Source organism: Zalophus californianus, chromosome 7 (assembly GCF_009762305.2).
Source record: "Zalophus californianus isolate mZalCal1 chromosome 7, mZalCal1.pri.v2, whole genome shotgun sequence".
In the NCBI taxonomy this organism is placed as follows: domain Eukaryota; kingdom Metazoa; phylum Chordata; class Mammalia; order Carnivora; family Otariidae; genus Zalophus; species Zalophus californianus.
The window spans coordinates 104,115,372-104,130,641 of NC_045601.1; the positions used below are offsets into that span (position 1 = coordinate 104,115,372).

General features: G+C 45.0%; 1 protein-coding gene across 11 annotated transcripts in view; it reads left to right on the forward strand.

Moving 5' to 3' along the window:
• The window catches only part of ADGRF5 (adhesion G protein-coupled receptor F5), a 102,487-nt gene that overhangs the window by 71,418 nt on the left and 15,799 nt on the right, over positions 1-15,270 (forward strand). For 7 of the 11 annotated variants that reach the window (XM_027601275.2, XM_027601274.2, XM_027601273.2 and 4 more), the window contains exons 9-14: positions 1,426-1,647; positions 2,837-3,040; positions 8,385-8,555; positions 10,394-10,513; positions 10,667-10,876; positions 13,203-13,415. In XM_027601275.2, the coding sequence (XP_027457076.1) occupies positions 1,426-1,647; positions 2,837-3,040; positions 8,385-8,555; positions 10,394-10,513; positions 10,667-10,876; positions 13,203-13,415 (1,140 nt within the window). The remainder of the gene's footprint in view (positions 1-1,425; positions 1,648-2,836; positions 3,041-8,384; positions 8,556-10,393; positions 10,514-10,666; positions 10,877-13,202; positions 13,416-15,270) is intronic. The other 4 variants (XM_027601278.2, XM_027601279.2, XM_027601280.2 and 1 more) reach the window with 2 other exon arrangements.

Here is a 15,270-nt window from a genome sequence, read left to right on the forward strand (position 1 = left end):
TAACCAGAATGCCCCTTTCTTTCATCACCGCCCATAAATTCGTGGTCAATTCCATATAACCACATGATACCCACGGTCTTACTAATCATTATTGTTAGCCACAGTGATGACGAAGAGACACATCGTTATTGTATCTTTTCTGTGTTAAGCCCAGCTTAACACAGAATTGTGTCCTCACATATCCTGTGAGATGGGTCCTGTTATCTGCATTTTATAGGGAAGGAACTAGAAGAGGAGGGAGGGTAAATAATTTGCTCAAGAACACAGAGTAAGCAACATAAGTCTGTATGACTTCTGAGTCAGTTCGCTACGTTAAATATTCCCAGGAGGTCTTGTTTCTTAACAGTTGGGTGTGATATTTTAAAATCTTCTTTAATTCAGGAGCCTAAAAAAAGTGATAAGAAATATTTAGATCCCTTGGTACTTTGACTAGAACATCAGAGCTCCTGAAATTAATTTTAGGGTATTGTGATCCCATGTTGACAATATGGAGAGGGTCTGGCCTGAGCATGGAGCCCATGCAAAACAGCCCTCATAGAGCTTCCCTTATCCAGCACCTCTGATTTCCTCAACATGTGGAATTCATGAAGGATGTGGAATAAGAAACACAGCTTAAAGGGAAAAAAAACGCATGTTGTGTAAACAAAGGACAACCATAAACACAAAAAGCAAATGTTGTGTTTTATTTCTGTGAAATGACTTAATGCCATTGTTCTCCTGATTTGTACCATGGAAACAATAATAGCTACTATTCCCCCAAATCACCTCCCCGTGGCTCTCACTGCTCCTGTTTTCCAGACAATGAGCTGAGGCTCAGAGAGGCTAAGTAAATTCCCTAGGGCCACACAGCTGTGTGTGGCACAGAACCAGGATTCAAATCTGGACCTGTGTGTCTATAAAGTTCTCCTTCTTAAGGGCCCATGGGTATGAAGTCTTTAAAAAAAATTCTTAATTCTTAACAGACTTTATTATAAGAAATTATTTTTCCCCACTTATAATTCACCAAAAACATACAACAGAGCTTTCAGTGGTATAAGATACCCATTATTGTCAAGAGGCAGTTGATCTTATTGAGTCAGTAGCAAAGAAACTTGAGGTTTAAATGAGTTGGTGTGACTTTTTTATAAGCAAGTGAGCATTTTTCTAGCAGACTATGTGAAATACTGAAAATAGCTTTGGAATCCACATCACTACCAATGAGTCCAATTGAGTGTGCTCAGACTCCAAACTGGAAGCCTTGTCCCCGGTATCTGGCAGGTGGCAACTCTTTGGGACTCAGACACCGGCTGTCCGGGGATGGAAGGAGGAAGACGCGTTGCCTCCTTCTAGAAGCAGTACAGCCCCATGTGGTGGGGGTGCCTGCTGGGTAGTCTCAATTCCATTCGTTTGCTCTGGGATCTTAATACCTTTTCTTTGGGTTTCCAGATGAAACGAAGTTCACCATCATACCAGAAATCATTTTTGAAGGGGACACGGTAAATCTGGTGTGTGAAAACGAAGTTTTGTCCTCTAACGTGACCTGGCACCACGTCGAAAGGCGCTCTGACTTGCAGAACAGCAGCAGATTCTCGGTGTACAGCGCCGTGCTCAACAACGTGACCTCAGTATCGCGCCTCACCATTTACAACATCACTCCGGGCGATGCAGGTGGGTTTCCATCCAAGAACGGGTGCGGGGAAAGGAACAAACAGCTCATAAAGAAGCAAGCCTTGGAGTATATACATAGTGTTTTCCTCTTTGAAAAGAAGTCACTGGCCTCAACTTTTCAAAATTAAAAATGAATCCCATGGCATATGAGTAAGCAAATATAGCCTTGGAGACAAAAACAGATTTCCACATTTACCAAGGGCTTATGAGTTGGAAATGGAGACAAAAATCCATCTTTTGTTTTTAATCTTTAAAAAATTTTAAACAGCTTTGTTGAGATGGAATTGACATGTAATAAGCTGTACATATTTAAAGGGTGCCGTTTAGTAAGTTGTGACATATGTGTGCACCTGTGAAACTACCACCCTCCTCAGGAGAGCGAACATATCTTTTCCATCACCCTCTGCGTGCAGTTTTCTTGGATTCCCTTGTAATCTCTCCCACTTCCCACTCCCCCTCCCCAACACCCACAGAAGCAGAAGTTTTAAACCTGACACTAGAATCTAATAACCCCATTGTAACCCAGATGTCAGCAGGGGCATCTCTTTTTCCCTGACAGAGAAGTTGGGTTGCAGACACACGGGTCCTGTTACATCTTTGTGGATTCTGATTTTGCCGCAGAGTTAAATAGAATGCCAAAATCATCCCTGACCTTCTAATTCTCCGAGGCTTTGCAATTTTTCCTTTCTACCTCTTTCATCACCACACCGTTTTTCTTATCAGCAAAGACTGAGATTTCTGCTCCTTCCCTGGAACATCTCTCTACTCATTAACTTGTGGCATCAGAAATGACCTGCATTGACCTTCCTGAATGTTTCTTTAGGGTTGTTTAGAGCAAGTCTTGGATGTTTTTGAAAACGATGCTTCGGGAAGTACTGTCACGACGCATGAGATGAGGCTATCATTCTTTTAAGGAATTCCATATATGTAATAAGAAAAAATGCAATTGTAGGGGCACCTGGGTGGTGCGGTTGGTTGAGCATCCAACTCTTGGTTTTGGCTCCGGTCGTGATCTCGGGGTCTTGAGATGGAGCCCTGTGTCAGGCTCCGTGCTCAGCAAGGAGGCTGCTGGAGATTCTCTGTTTCCCTCTCCCTCTGCCCCCCCCCACCTGGCTCGTTCACACGCTCTCTCTCTCTGAAATAAACAAATAAATCTTTTAAAAAAAATACATTTGTGTATTCTATGCAGGTGAATATATTTGCAAGCTGACATTAGATATTTTTGAATATGAGTCCAGAAAAAAAATAGATGTCACGCCCATCCGAATTTTGGCAACTGAAGAAATGAAGGTGACGTGCGACAACAATCCTGTATCTTTGAACTGCTGCAGTGAGATTAATGTTAATTGGAGCGCGATAGAATGGAAGCAGGAGGGGAAAATAAACATTCCAGGTAAGAATGTTAGATGCCATTTTGCATGTACGTTTTTGCCTTTTGGCCAAGTAAAAATGGGAGATGCACTGGGTGGGAGAGGAAATGTCAGATGGCTGTTTTTTCCCAAACTTCAGACTTAAACATAACTAGGCTTGATGCCAACTCCAACTTAGCTATTCTAGAACAACATTCCAAAAATACATGCATACAAATGTCATGCTTGGGTTGTAGACAAGATCCTGGCTGGGAAGATGTGATGACTTAGGTCCACAGTATCTCCTGCCTGTAGAAAAGCTGGCCCCCCACCTTCCTTCCCTCATCATCTTCGACAAAGAGCTAAGGATGAGGTCATTGGCTTTGCTTTGGAGTCTGACTCGGAACTTCTCTTTCTGTGTCTCTTCTCTTGGTGTCTGTCATTCTCACATCTCTGCCTCTGTCCTACATCCTTCTGTATTACCTAATTCTGTGTCTTTGTGGTTTTTGTCTTGTTTTGCTTTTTTTATTTCTTGGTGTAGACCTGTTTGTCTCTCATTGGTTCCATGTCAATTTCTGATCTTGCTTAGCTTCCTTTTAGATCTGAGATATTACTGGAAATTCTCCAGCCCCCCCGTTTATACTGATGAATGATAATAATAATAAATTAAAAGACCAATACTGATTCTGTTTTGTATAACAGTTTATGATTAACCAATGTTTTAAAAATATGTTATCACTCTTGATCACATTTAACCCTGATCGCAATTTTGAAGCTGGCATTTTTTTCCTCCAATTTGCAAATAAGGAAATTGAGGTCTACACTGACTTATCTGAGGTTGTCAAAAAGGAAAAGAAAGAAAAAGAGAGACTCACCTCAGGTCTGATTATGCAAGACCAGTGTTTGCCTTGGCAAAACTATGTTAGCCATGCCTAAGGAACCAGTGCTGGTGCAGGCTGATCTGGAAATGTTTGTTCTGGAGCGGGAGACTTTTTTGTCTAGAAACTTCATGTAACAAGCTCCAATCCTTCCCTTAAGAAATGACAGCTTTACGTGTTCATCTTTACACTAAAAAAATAATTAAAGTAAAATGTGGCTTTACTCGTGAAATACATCGGTGCGGTAAGGCTTTATGGTACAGAGTCTTTGCTATCAGACTATATTAAGTTATAAAAAAATAAAATAATGATTAATTTACGTGCAACTTGTCCTGAGCCCATCTATTTGCAAAGCACATTTCACCTGCTGCATCTGTATTTTACTTTAAATACTCCGAAGAATGGGAGAGGCATCTGGTAACTGTTGAAAATGTTGACACCTGATACGTTTAGTCACTGCCTTGATTTTTCAGGACGAGGAAGTGTAGGCACCCTGGAGAAGCTGCCAGATGGGAGAAAGACCTTGCAAATTTCCCTTGATACTGACTTAATGCACTTTCAGCTCCAAGAGCTGAAAGCCTAGCCCTCTGGCAGAGGAACCAGGAAGTCTGCAGTACAGATGCTCAGGGACCTCTCTGTGGCCACCACTGCTTCAGACATTCCTAATGCCCAGTGCAGGTGACCCGGCTACAGAACAATGGATTTCCTGCCACAGGGCTGGCCACCCGGGGACCCACACCGTCCGTTCATTCTCTGATGAACTTAGCCTCTGCCCTCGGCACCTTGCCTTCCTCCTCTGCTTGCAGCCCCTGCTCTGAAGCTCTCTCTCTCTCTCTCCAAATTCCACGATTCCTTTAGCACCCATTGTTCCAGATCAGTAGGAGACAATCTAGCAAAATAATTCACTCCAAAGCACGAGGAACTGAATGGACCGCCTCCTCTCAGAAACAGACGCATTTCATTTTCAAAACACAAGGGATAAGACAGAGAGAAGGTAACCAGCAGTGGTAGGATTTCTAGCGTGAAGAGGGTGGTCTTTTTCGAATAGGGAGGGGCTTCCTGGAGTGTTTCAACTCACTGGGGCAGCAGCTAATGATATAGATGGTAATGGTCTGAAATAATAGTACCAGTAGTAGTAATGGTAGAGGTGGTAATAGTTACTATTATTGGTGCAGCATCTCGCCTGCCTGGTGTAGTACTAGCTAGCTTCGCCTGCACGGAAATGCATTGACAAACTGGGGGAAACTAACTGCAACAGAGTTTATAGTCTCACTGTAGCTGTTATGTGGTGTGATGATAAAAACTAATGGGGCCTTAATTCCCTCCTTGCCCACAAGTTAGAGCAGTTCCCAAATGAGTTCATAAACTTCTTCGTGGCCCTGCCTACCACACTCCAGTGGCCCATGATCACACGGAGTATTCATAAAACAACTGAATCTCTACAAGAGGGGGCCAGCTCCCTCTTGGCTGTGACCTTGGGTGACAGGAGAGGGAACACCTTCAAACTCCGCGCTCCCTTTACTTGTGTCTTTTCTTCCTGATTGCCCCACTGAAATGTTTAAGCATACGTTACTATGTGTGCCTGCGTGCTGTCTCAAATGCTTTTGTTTTGGTTGGGTTTGGTTTGGGTTTTTCTTGCAGCCAAACAGGGCATCAGTCAGATATAAAGAAGGGAGACTGGCTGTTTTTCTTTACTGAGTAGAAATCAGCCTGTGGCTTTGGAGTCCCTTGATGAAGTGCCCCTAGAGGCAGGCTGGCTTCAGGGTCTGAGGTGAACCCTAAGTAGAGAAGCAGCTGGAAGTGGTCCATAGCATCCTGAAGGCAGTGGTCTCCATCCTGGCTACATGTGAGGGTCACCCCAGGGGTTTATTAAACAGACCAGCTCTCAGGGCTCTACCCTAGAGCAACCACACCAGGATCTCTGTGTTAGGGCTCCAGGTGATGCGGTTTCAAGTGTGGTCCACGAGCCGACCGCCAAGAAAGAATTCTTGAGTAGTTTTTGGTGCTAAAATGTGGTTTTATTGAAGCACGGGGGCAGGACCCCTGGGCAGGAATTGCTGCACTGTGGTTGTGAGCAGCACTTGATTATATACTTTGGAGTTGGGGGAAGTAAAGACAAAGGAAGTTTCCAAAAGGATTTTCATATGTTAGAGAAGACTTACAGGATCCTGGACCCCTGACTATTGTCAAGCTAAGGTGGTTTTTTTTCCCCTAGCAAGGCATTAACATTAAGATTGGGAGTTCCTGGAGGAAGGGTATACCCTGCCTGCCTCAAGTATTTGTCCATGGGCTGCAGGTTATATGGAAATCTAATTTTATCTGCATTTCTCTTGACTTTGTTCTCCACATCACAGGCGGTGGCATATTTTCTTAAATTTCACAGCAGATTTTATTGGGCGGAGGGGCGTGAGGACGATGCATTTAGTCCAGCTATTCATTGTACACATGAGACACTGAGGCTTTCTGTGCTCGGCCCAGGATCTCCCTGACAGGAGCTAGGGATGCCCCGCCCCAGCCTTGCTCTTTTTCCTCCTGGGTGTTTCTCTGTGTGTTCCTAATGAGCCACGGCTAAATCCGATTTTAAATAGTGATTCCTCTACTTGTGGGAATGCCCACAGAATTGTATAAAAGAAAAAAAAAAAGAACTTGAGCCAAGTGCTCTCCAGGAAGACAATACTTAGTCCTGAAAAGCCACATCATGGCTCTGCCATGGGCGTGCCCAGCTGGGTCACCTCACTGATCCCACTTTTGTCTGTTAAATAGTGATAATGGTACCCATTTTTGCAAAGCTTTTGTGGGGAGAAAAAAACCATGATGATAAACGTAAACATTTAAGACAGAGTTGAATACACTGAGTCTGCCACAATAAAAAAAAAAAAGAAAAAAGAAAAAGAAACATTTAAAAATTAAAAAAACAAACAAACCCATCTCCTCACTTTTCCTCAGTGTGGTGGCAAATCTTCTGTGGAGAGTATCTAGCCTTGAGAAGCAAACATGTGATCACATGTCATCTCTTCTCCAGAAAGCCCAACACCAACTTACTAGCTGCATTCAGTACCTTCTAGAGCAGGACCCTGAGGGGCAGAGCCCCCAGGGTGCAGGGGTGCTGGGGTAACTAGATGAAGTGCAACGCGAATGCTGCCAATCAGAGATCTTGCTTTTATTTTCTGAGTTTACCATCTCTTTGGAGCCTTTCTGGACCTACAGGTGTCAGCCTCACAGAACAATGTAGCCCCCCATTCCCCCCACCCCCCACTGTTTGTCTCCTGAACAGCAAGCCACAGATTCTGTGCTTTTGTTTGAACCAGTGGTTTTCTGACTTCACTGTAGAAATCTTTCTTCAAGCAAAACCTCAGCCTCAGCACTAGTAACATTTGGGGCTGGATAATTCTTTGCTGAGGGGAGCTGTTCTAGGCATTGTAGGATGTTTATCGGCATCCTTGGCCTCTGTTCACTAGATACCAGTAGAATCCCCACTTGTAACAATCAGAACTGTCTCTAAACAATGCCAAATGTCCCCCAGGAAGGCAAAACCACTCTGGTCGAGAACTGAAATCTGATATGCAAAGCAGGCCATAGCAGAGCCACTTGAGTTGTGAATGGGATTAGGGGCTTTTTACCACCCCCCCAGCTCCAGCTCCCGAAGCAGGCTACTGGAACACCACATCCTCCAAGGGGTACTGATTCACACATACAACCGCACCCCAGAACACTCCAGCCACCATTTCTGTCTTTCAAGACCTAGAGCAAACCTCTGTTCCTCTCTGAAATCTTCCCTAGTCTCCCAAAGAAAACTCCCCTCCTTCAACCTCCATAATGTATTTAGTGGCTTAGAGGTTTCCTCTCTACTATGCATTATCATTTCTTCTGTACGTCTCTCTATATTATTGATTCTGAAAACTCATTGTCTTGCACATCAGTTTGACGGTAAAGCTGGGCCTCAAAAGACAAGTTAAGAAGTAAGCATCAACGGGAAGAAGAAGGAAGGAGGCTTCTTTCTCCTTTCAATAATAATGGTCTAAATAATCTGGCATCTTTTTTCCTTGCAGTTGAAATCATATCCAAACACCTTACTTCTCTCTCTCTCTCTCTCTCTTTTTTTTAATTTTTAATTTTTCCTGCCCCAGCGACCATCTCTAATGGTCTGTGTGAGGGGCCGGCCCAACCAGGTGCTGTTCTAAGTGTCTGTGTATCTTAACTCATTTGACCTGACTATGATCTGGGGTTGTAGCTATGATTAGTCATCCCCACTTTCCATGTGGAGAAACTGAAGCAGAGAGCAGTTGAGTGACTTTTTCAACCCTACCCCGCTAGGAAGTGGTAGTTTGGGATCTGCAGCCAGGCCACCTGGCTCCCGAGTCTGCAGACCTAACCACCATACAATCCTTCTTCTCCAAAGAGAAGAAATCGGGTTTAAATAATAATTCTTTTTCACTGATGGGACCTCTTTGCCCCTAAATCAAATAGTCAGCCAACTGTGACAGTGAAAGAACTACTTATGTCATTGCAGGCAACCCTGAAACTGACCTAGAGTCCGGCTGCAGCAGGTACACCCTCAGGGCGGATGGGACTCAGTGTCCCAGCGGGTCAGCTGGAACGACGGTCGTCTATGCGTGTGAGTTCGTCAGCAGCCACGGGGCCAGAGGCGGCAAGAACATAGAAGTGACATTCACCTCTGTGGGTGAGGACTCCTTCATTAGGATCTTTAGCCTTGCACCTCAAGCCAGGGCTGTCAATCCCCTGGGAATATCTCTGAGGTAGCGGGAGTGTGGTTGGGGTCAATCACAAGTGGGCGACAGAGGGGGATGTCCCTCTGGCCCATTTGAATTCAGAGGAAGCCTTTAGAAGAAAGAAGGATAGGGCTGAGAACCCAGGGCTACAGGGAAGGGAAGGTCCGCCTGGCACTGAGAAGGCACCCTTGGATTAGTTCTGTTTAAGCATTGAATTTATGTCAAGGGTGGTGCCCCAAATTTTTCCCTTTCCTCCCGTGATCGCATCCTCCCTTGCATGCCAGTAGCCTGGCGCATGGCCCATCACCAGCAGGCGAAGACCTGCTCTGCCCTCCCTCCCCTCCCACTCCACCTCTGCTGCAGGAAGCTTTAATAATCGGATACTTTGTGGTCATTTTACAGTTGTGCCTTGAGTGTTTTTAGTCTTTTTGACTAAAGGCTTTCGACTGAGTTAGGCCTCTTTTCAAAAGTGTCATTTCTTCTCCTCGTGTAATAAAACATTCTGACTTCACCCCTATCTGCAAAAACGGGACACCCACACGTGTTGTTCTCCCCATCTTACAAAAAAATGAACTACTCAGGTCACTCATCCGACACCCTTGAACAATTTGGAGAAAGGCTCATGTCAACACTACTGATGACTCTTGCTCACACTTGTTACTCTCGTGACTTAGCATTTTTACAAAGATCAAGATGACGCTTATCTGAAAACATTATCGCCATAGACGAGCTAGTGGGTCTTTTGAGCAATTTGCAACTTTCTGCAGTGAGAGCAGTTGTACACTTCAGGTTTCGACTCAGAGTTGTGTTGATTAGGTGGGCTTTTGGTTGTCATAGAAACGTGTTTAGCCTTCACTGAAAACCACTGGTCTGGTAGTTTGGACCTCGTCTGAGAATCAAGAGGACCAGATTCAGGGTTCCATGAGCCTCTCCCTTTCCACTCTCAGGAACCGCCCAACCTTAGAAAGGCATCTCTACGCCAGATCCCTACAGCCAGTGAGGCCCATGGGAGGGACACAGCAATCCATGCTTATGCGACCAGGGGACTGTATCTGGACATTGGGATCCCAGCTTCTAAGGGGCACTATGGAAAGGCCTGATTTCTTTTGGTTGTGACGAAGGGCAAGATTTTACACTGTTGGGAAAAGCAGGCTGACGTCAGTGGGCTCAAGGCATGAAACTGTTCACCCCTAGGAAATAAAAGGGAATGGCATTTTGAAAAGTCAATGGCATGTTCAAAGAGGGGTAGAAAGATAGAAGCAGAGGCCAGAAAAAGTGAACTGTTCCTATAAGCCCTTACCTTTGTAAGGGTCTTGTTAACATTTTTGATGAATAATTCCTCATGAATGTATGAGGACATTCTCATAAGGAGGAGTAAATGTAGAGAGACTTAGAGTTAAGGTGCCTATCCCTCCCAGTTTGCCTGAGACAGTCCTGGTATAATTATTTGGGCAATACATTCTACCATCCCTGTACTTCGAATGTTGTTCCAGAAATCACTCTTCAGCTTAGTAAGTATTGATGTGTACTATAGTCAGTGCTAAGTCCTGGGCAATGCAAAGACACAGAAAAGAGAGTTCTGCTCTTGAGAGGTTCACATGTTTATGAAGAAGAGATATAGAAGGAGAGAAATTAAAATACAACATGGTATTATTTAAAACGTGTTTTAAAAGAGTAGAGAATGGCGTTGTTATAAGAACAGAGCCATCTGGCACAGAAGAGGTTGGAGGGGAGCTTGGGTTAAGTCAACAGCCCTAAGTTTGCAACCTTTTGCCCTGCCGATCATCAGGAGATAATCCCAGCCACAAAGGGGAAGTGCACGAGTTCCCAAGGCAGGAGATGGAAATGAGTACAGTTGAGAGCATCACCGGGAACAGCGTAGAAACAAAGAAAACCCAGGAGCCGCAAGGTACCCATCCCACATTGACACCAGTGGAGTCAGGACAGCCCATGCTCTCTGCCTCTGTCTTAAATTTCACTCCTGTGTCGATGTCACCAGAAAGACTAAACCTTGTGCTTGTTGTTGGTTTTTCTTTTGTCCGTTCTGTGTGCGTTCTTTCAGCCAACCTAACAATAACCCCGGACCCAATTTCTGTTTCTGAGGGACAAAATTTTTCCATAAAGTGCATCAGTGATGTGAGTAACTATGATGAGGTGTACTGGAACACTTCTGCTGGAATTAAAATATACCAAAAGTTTTATACCACGAGGAGGTCTGCTGCTGGAGCAGAGTCGGTGCTGAGAGTGAAGATCGCGACCCGGGAATGGAATGGTGGGTGCAAGACCCCAGACCCTCTGCTGCCATGCTGCCCCGGGGCCCCTGGGAACACCCTGTAAGAGGGACCATCTCTGGAGGGGCTGGCCCGGGACGTGCCTGTGCCACCACACTTCATGCAAGAGCTCTTTAGGGGAAGGTGTCGCAATCTCCATTGTACAGATGTGGAAACAGAGGCTCAGAGAGAATAACAAATGCTCCCAGACTCCTGCATCTCAAGGTGCAGAGTCAGGACTGGAACTGGGTTCTCCGATTCAAGAACCTGTGCTCTTGCCATGAAGTTAAGAGGACTGTTTTGCTCTTTATTTTTAAAGATGTACTTATTTATTTTAGAGAGAGAGAGAGAGAGAGAGCACAAGCGGGAGGGGCAGGGAATGGGAGAGAGAATCCCAAGCAGACTCCCCGCTGAGTGTGGAGTCCCACGCCAGGTTCGATCTCACGACCTGAGCCAAAACCAAGAGTCAGACACTTACCTAACTAAGCCACCCAGGCGCCCCAAGGGGATTATTTTTAAAAGTAGTTTTACCAGACTTTTAGGAGTGCTTCACCGAGTCGTGATATTAAAAAAATCTAGGTAAAGGATTTATATGCCTGGTTCCAAAGAAAGGAACACTTGTATTTCGTATTTATCTCTACACGTTATTCATGTTGGAAAGAAATGCAAAGATTTGGAGGGAAAAGAAGGATTTGATAGAATTGCTGCAATAATAACTGACATGTATTGAGTCCTTCATATGTGATAGGCGTCATGCTAAGTGTTTGAGTGGGTTAGTTCATTTAAAACAATAAACCTAGAGGACAGTGTTATTAGTGTCCCCATTTTACAGATGAAGAAACTGAGGCCCAGTGAGGGTAAGTAAAATATCTGAGGTTATACACCTGGTGAATGGCAGAGCCAGGGTGAAATGGAGACTGTCCGGCCAACCCTTGACCACTCCACTCTGAAGGCTTTCCTTAACTCTAAGTTTCATCTGCCCAGGTCCTACGAGTCCCACGTCTTTATTTGTTCATATAAGGCCTAGGCAACATTGTAGAAATAAGGTGTCACTCTGTGGCTGGCCTCCGCTGGGGGCATTTTTAAAACCACATCACTTGGTAGCATACTGTCAGAAGATGGAGTATTTTTCTCCTGTGCTGAGCTTACACCTACTCTGTCCAATTTCTCTTTCCTCCTGAGGAGCCATAACTGAGGAGGAGCCGTCACTTTTCCAGGAACATAAACTCTTTAACGGTCCCATACTCGGGCCCTAAGAAAAATCCGTTCTCATCTAAATCAACTACGCTTTTATTTTATATTGAAGCTACATTTCCATTCCTCCCAACAGAAACAGAAGGAGGTTTGTTCTCTGTCCTTGTTCTACCTGTTTTACCCCTGGCTAAGTTGCTGCTCTGGTTCTTCCAGAGTTGGGGCAAAGAGAAGAAATGTAGAGAAAGTCAAAGGGTCTTACTCAACTGTAGGTGCTGTTATAATCTTCCTGTACTGTCCCCATGGCCACTGCTCAGGTGGTGGCTCATCCTCCGATGGACCCTGGTATAAAGACCACTGGGATAAGGTCCTCTCTAGAAGCTCGACACAAAGACCGTGCTCAGCCTACTCTGCCTCACCAGGCACGGGCTGCACAGGCTACTCTTGCTGAAGCCTTTCCTCTGTCCTCCAGAAAGGCCAGCCAGCCTCTCGCCTTTAGACTTTACTAGATGGGAGTCAGACATCAGATGTCCAACTCCAGGGTCCACAGGGGAAGCTTTCTCAAGGATTTCAGCCTACACCCTCCACACGCTTTGATGGTGCGATGGCGCCCGGGAACCGGAATGTCTACTCACTCACAGATGGAGTGAGGGAACATCCCACCACCACAGAGCTCCAGCTGGCTGGCAACGGTCTTTGAAGAACTCCTCAGCCTAGCACGCACCAAAATTCCAATTTTCCCCCCTGGGTTAATGAAAGAGCCTTGGAGTAGGTGTTGGGAACCTGGTTTGAAATGCAATTCCTGGGATGCCTGGCTGGCTCAGTTCGTAGAGCATGCAACTCTTGATCTTAAGAAAGAAATGCAATTCCACACCTAACAGGCTGTGTAACTTTAGATAAGCCACTTAATTTTATTTAGAAGTAAGTGAATATTTAGGCAATGGGTTAGTCCTTCAGATACATAGATAACCCAGAAGGAGAATTGATCAAACATGTTCTCGTCCAGTGTCCAAAAAGGTGTGATGTGCCCTTGCCCATGCTTCACAGGGAAAAGTAAGCCTCTTCTTAAACTTCCTAGCTAATGCTTTTTGGGAGCAGTGATCACATTCTATCTCATTTTTATTTCCTTCCACACAGGAACCTATCATTGCGTGTTTAGATATAAGAATTCGTACAGTGTCGCGACGAAAGATGTGACCGTTCACCCGCTGCCTCTAGAGCCAGACATCATGGTGGATCCTCTGGAGGCTACAGTTCCATGCAAAGGTTCCCATCACTTCAGGTGCTGCATTGAGGAGGACGAAGACTACAAAGTAACTTTCCAAATGGATTCCTTATCCTTTCTTGCCGGTAAGACACTAATTGCTGTATTGTGAGGACATATTTCATTCATGTGGAGTCTTAAAATAGCGGTAAAGAGACATGAGGATTGCATCAGAGAGAGAATGTAACAGAGGGAACCTCCTGAACCTTTATTATCTTCTGTTTTGTTATGTGGCCGGTGGCTTGTTGGTTTGTGGCAGAATTTGAGGGTCTGGAGGGTGGAGCCCATGGGTTTTAGTGGAAGCTGTCGAAGACAGTGTTAAGACATCTCCAGGCCTTCTGCTTCCTCAGTATATCAGGTATTCTGGTGGTCCCTCCCTCCATGCTATGAGTCAGCATACTATAAAAGCACCACAGAAATCCTTTTAAATGCACAGCTGAGCATCCAAGAAAGTGAGAGAAATACCCAAGGGCCAAAAACATAAAGAAAAAGAAAAATAGAAATGTTTTAGCTACTGCTGGGGCTTCTCTGAGGGCATTGGCCAGTATGAGAAACCCAGAACCTTGGCTTTTTTTCCTAAAGATTTTATTCACTTATTTGAGAGAGGGAGAGAGAGAGAGAGAGAGAGAGAGAGAGAGAGAGCGCACAAGCAGGGGGAGGAGCAGAGGCAGAGGGAGAAGCAGACTCCCGGCTGAGCAGGGAGCCTGACATGGGATTCGCGCCCAGGACCCCAAGATCATGACCTGAGCCGAAGTCAGATGCTTAACTGACTGAGCCACCAGGCGTCCCAGAACCTTGGGTTTTAAGGCTCTGAAGGGCATGAAAGAAAGGCCTTGCTCCCTATGCAGTGATTAAGGCACCCCATGTCACCAGCACAATGTCAGGACCCTCGAAGGGTGACATGCTCACTCAGGAAGAGGGTAAGTAGAAAAACAAAATTTGTCTGCCAGAGTTAAGAGCTTGGCCTCATCTCCAAGTGGACAAAAATTTCCCCAGAGAATTACAACTGTCCTGCCCTCACTCAGGTTTGGGTTTGAATTTATACTGCCTCCATGGCCCAGGAACGCCAAGCTGAGGAGTAACTAATGTAAAGTGGTCCATGAGTAGCACCCAATGGTACCTGGCCAAAAAAAAAAAAAAAAATTCAAATCCTCTAAGGTAGAATGTACCCTCAATCCAGATACCTCAGGATTCCTACAGATTAAGGTGAACCTACCATGAGCTCACAACTCCAAATCTCAACACAGAGACACCTTCATGAGGGATTTACAAGCTTATTCATTCTTTGAACAACCATTTGTGGGGACACACTCAATGCAAAACACCATAGTAGGCAATGAAAAGGGGACACAAGAGTTGGGGCACATGTATTACTATCTAGCTGGAAGGGCTCATGTCATAAAGGATGATCCATGTAACGTTAAGTTTCCAAAACGAGCAATGCAGATCAAAAGAACACTGGAAGTTCAGAAAAGCAGGACCCAGTAGAGATGAGGATTTAGAGAAGGCTGGGTGATAGGAGGATATAGAATCCATCCCGGTACTGGAGTATTTAAGCATTTCAACATTCCGTGTTTAACATGCATGCATCCAGTGCTCTGTATGTGCCAAATACTAAGCTAGGCATTGGGAGATACAGTGATAAATAGGACCAGGTACCTTCTCTCCAAGACTTTATGGTCTGATGGAGGAGACAGACCCATAAAAAGGTGATGCTAAACCAATGAGGTGAAGGCAGGACAGGAGAAATGCACAGGGCATGATGAGATTTGGATAGGCAGAGGGAGGAGAGGGATGATGAAAGGCGTTTTGATATTCCAAACTGTATGGGCACAGATTTGGAGTCATGAATGGTGGAGGTAAAGTTAGGCAAGCACCGTGTAAGTGTGGGCTGACTTACTTCTTGGCTGGGGGCATTTTTAAAACCACATCAGAAATGAA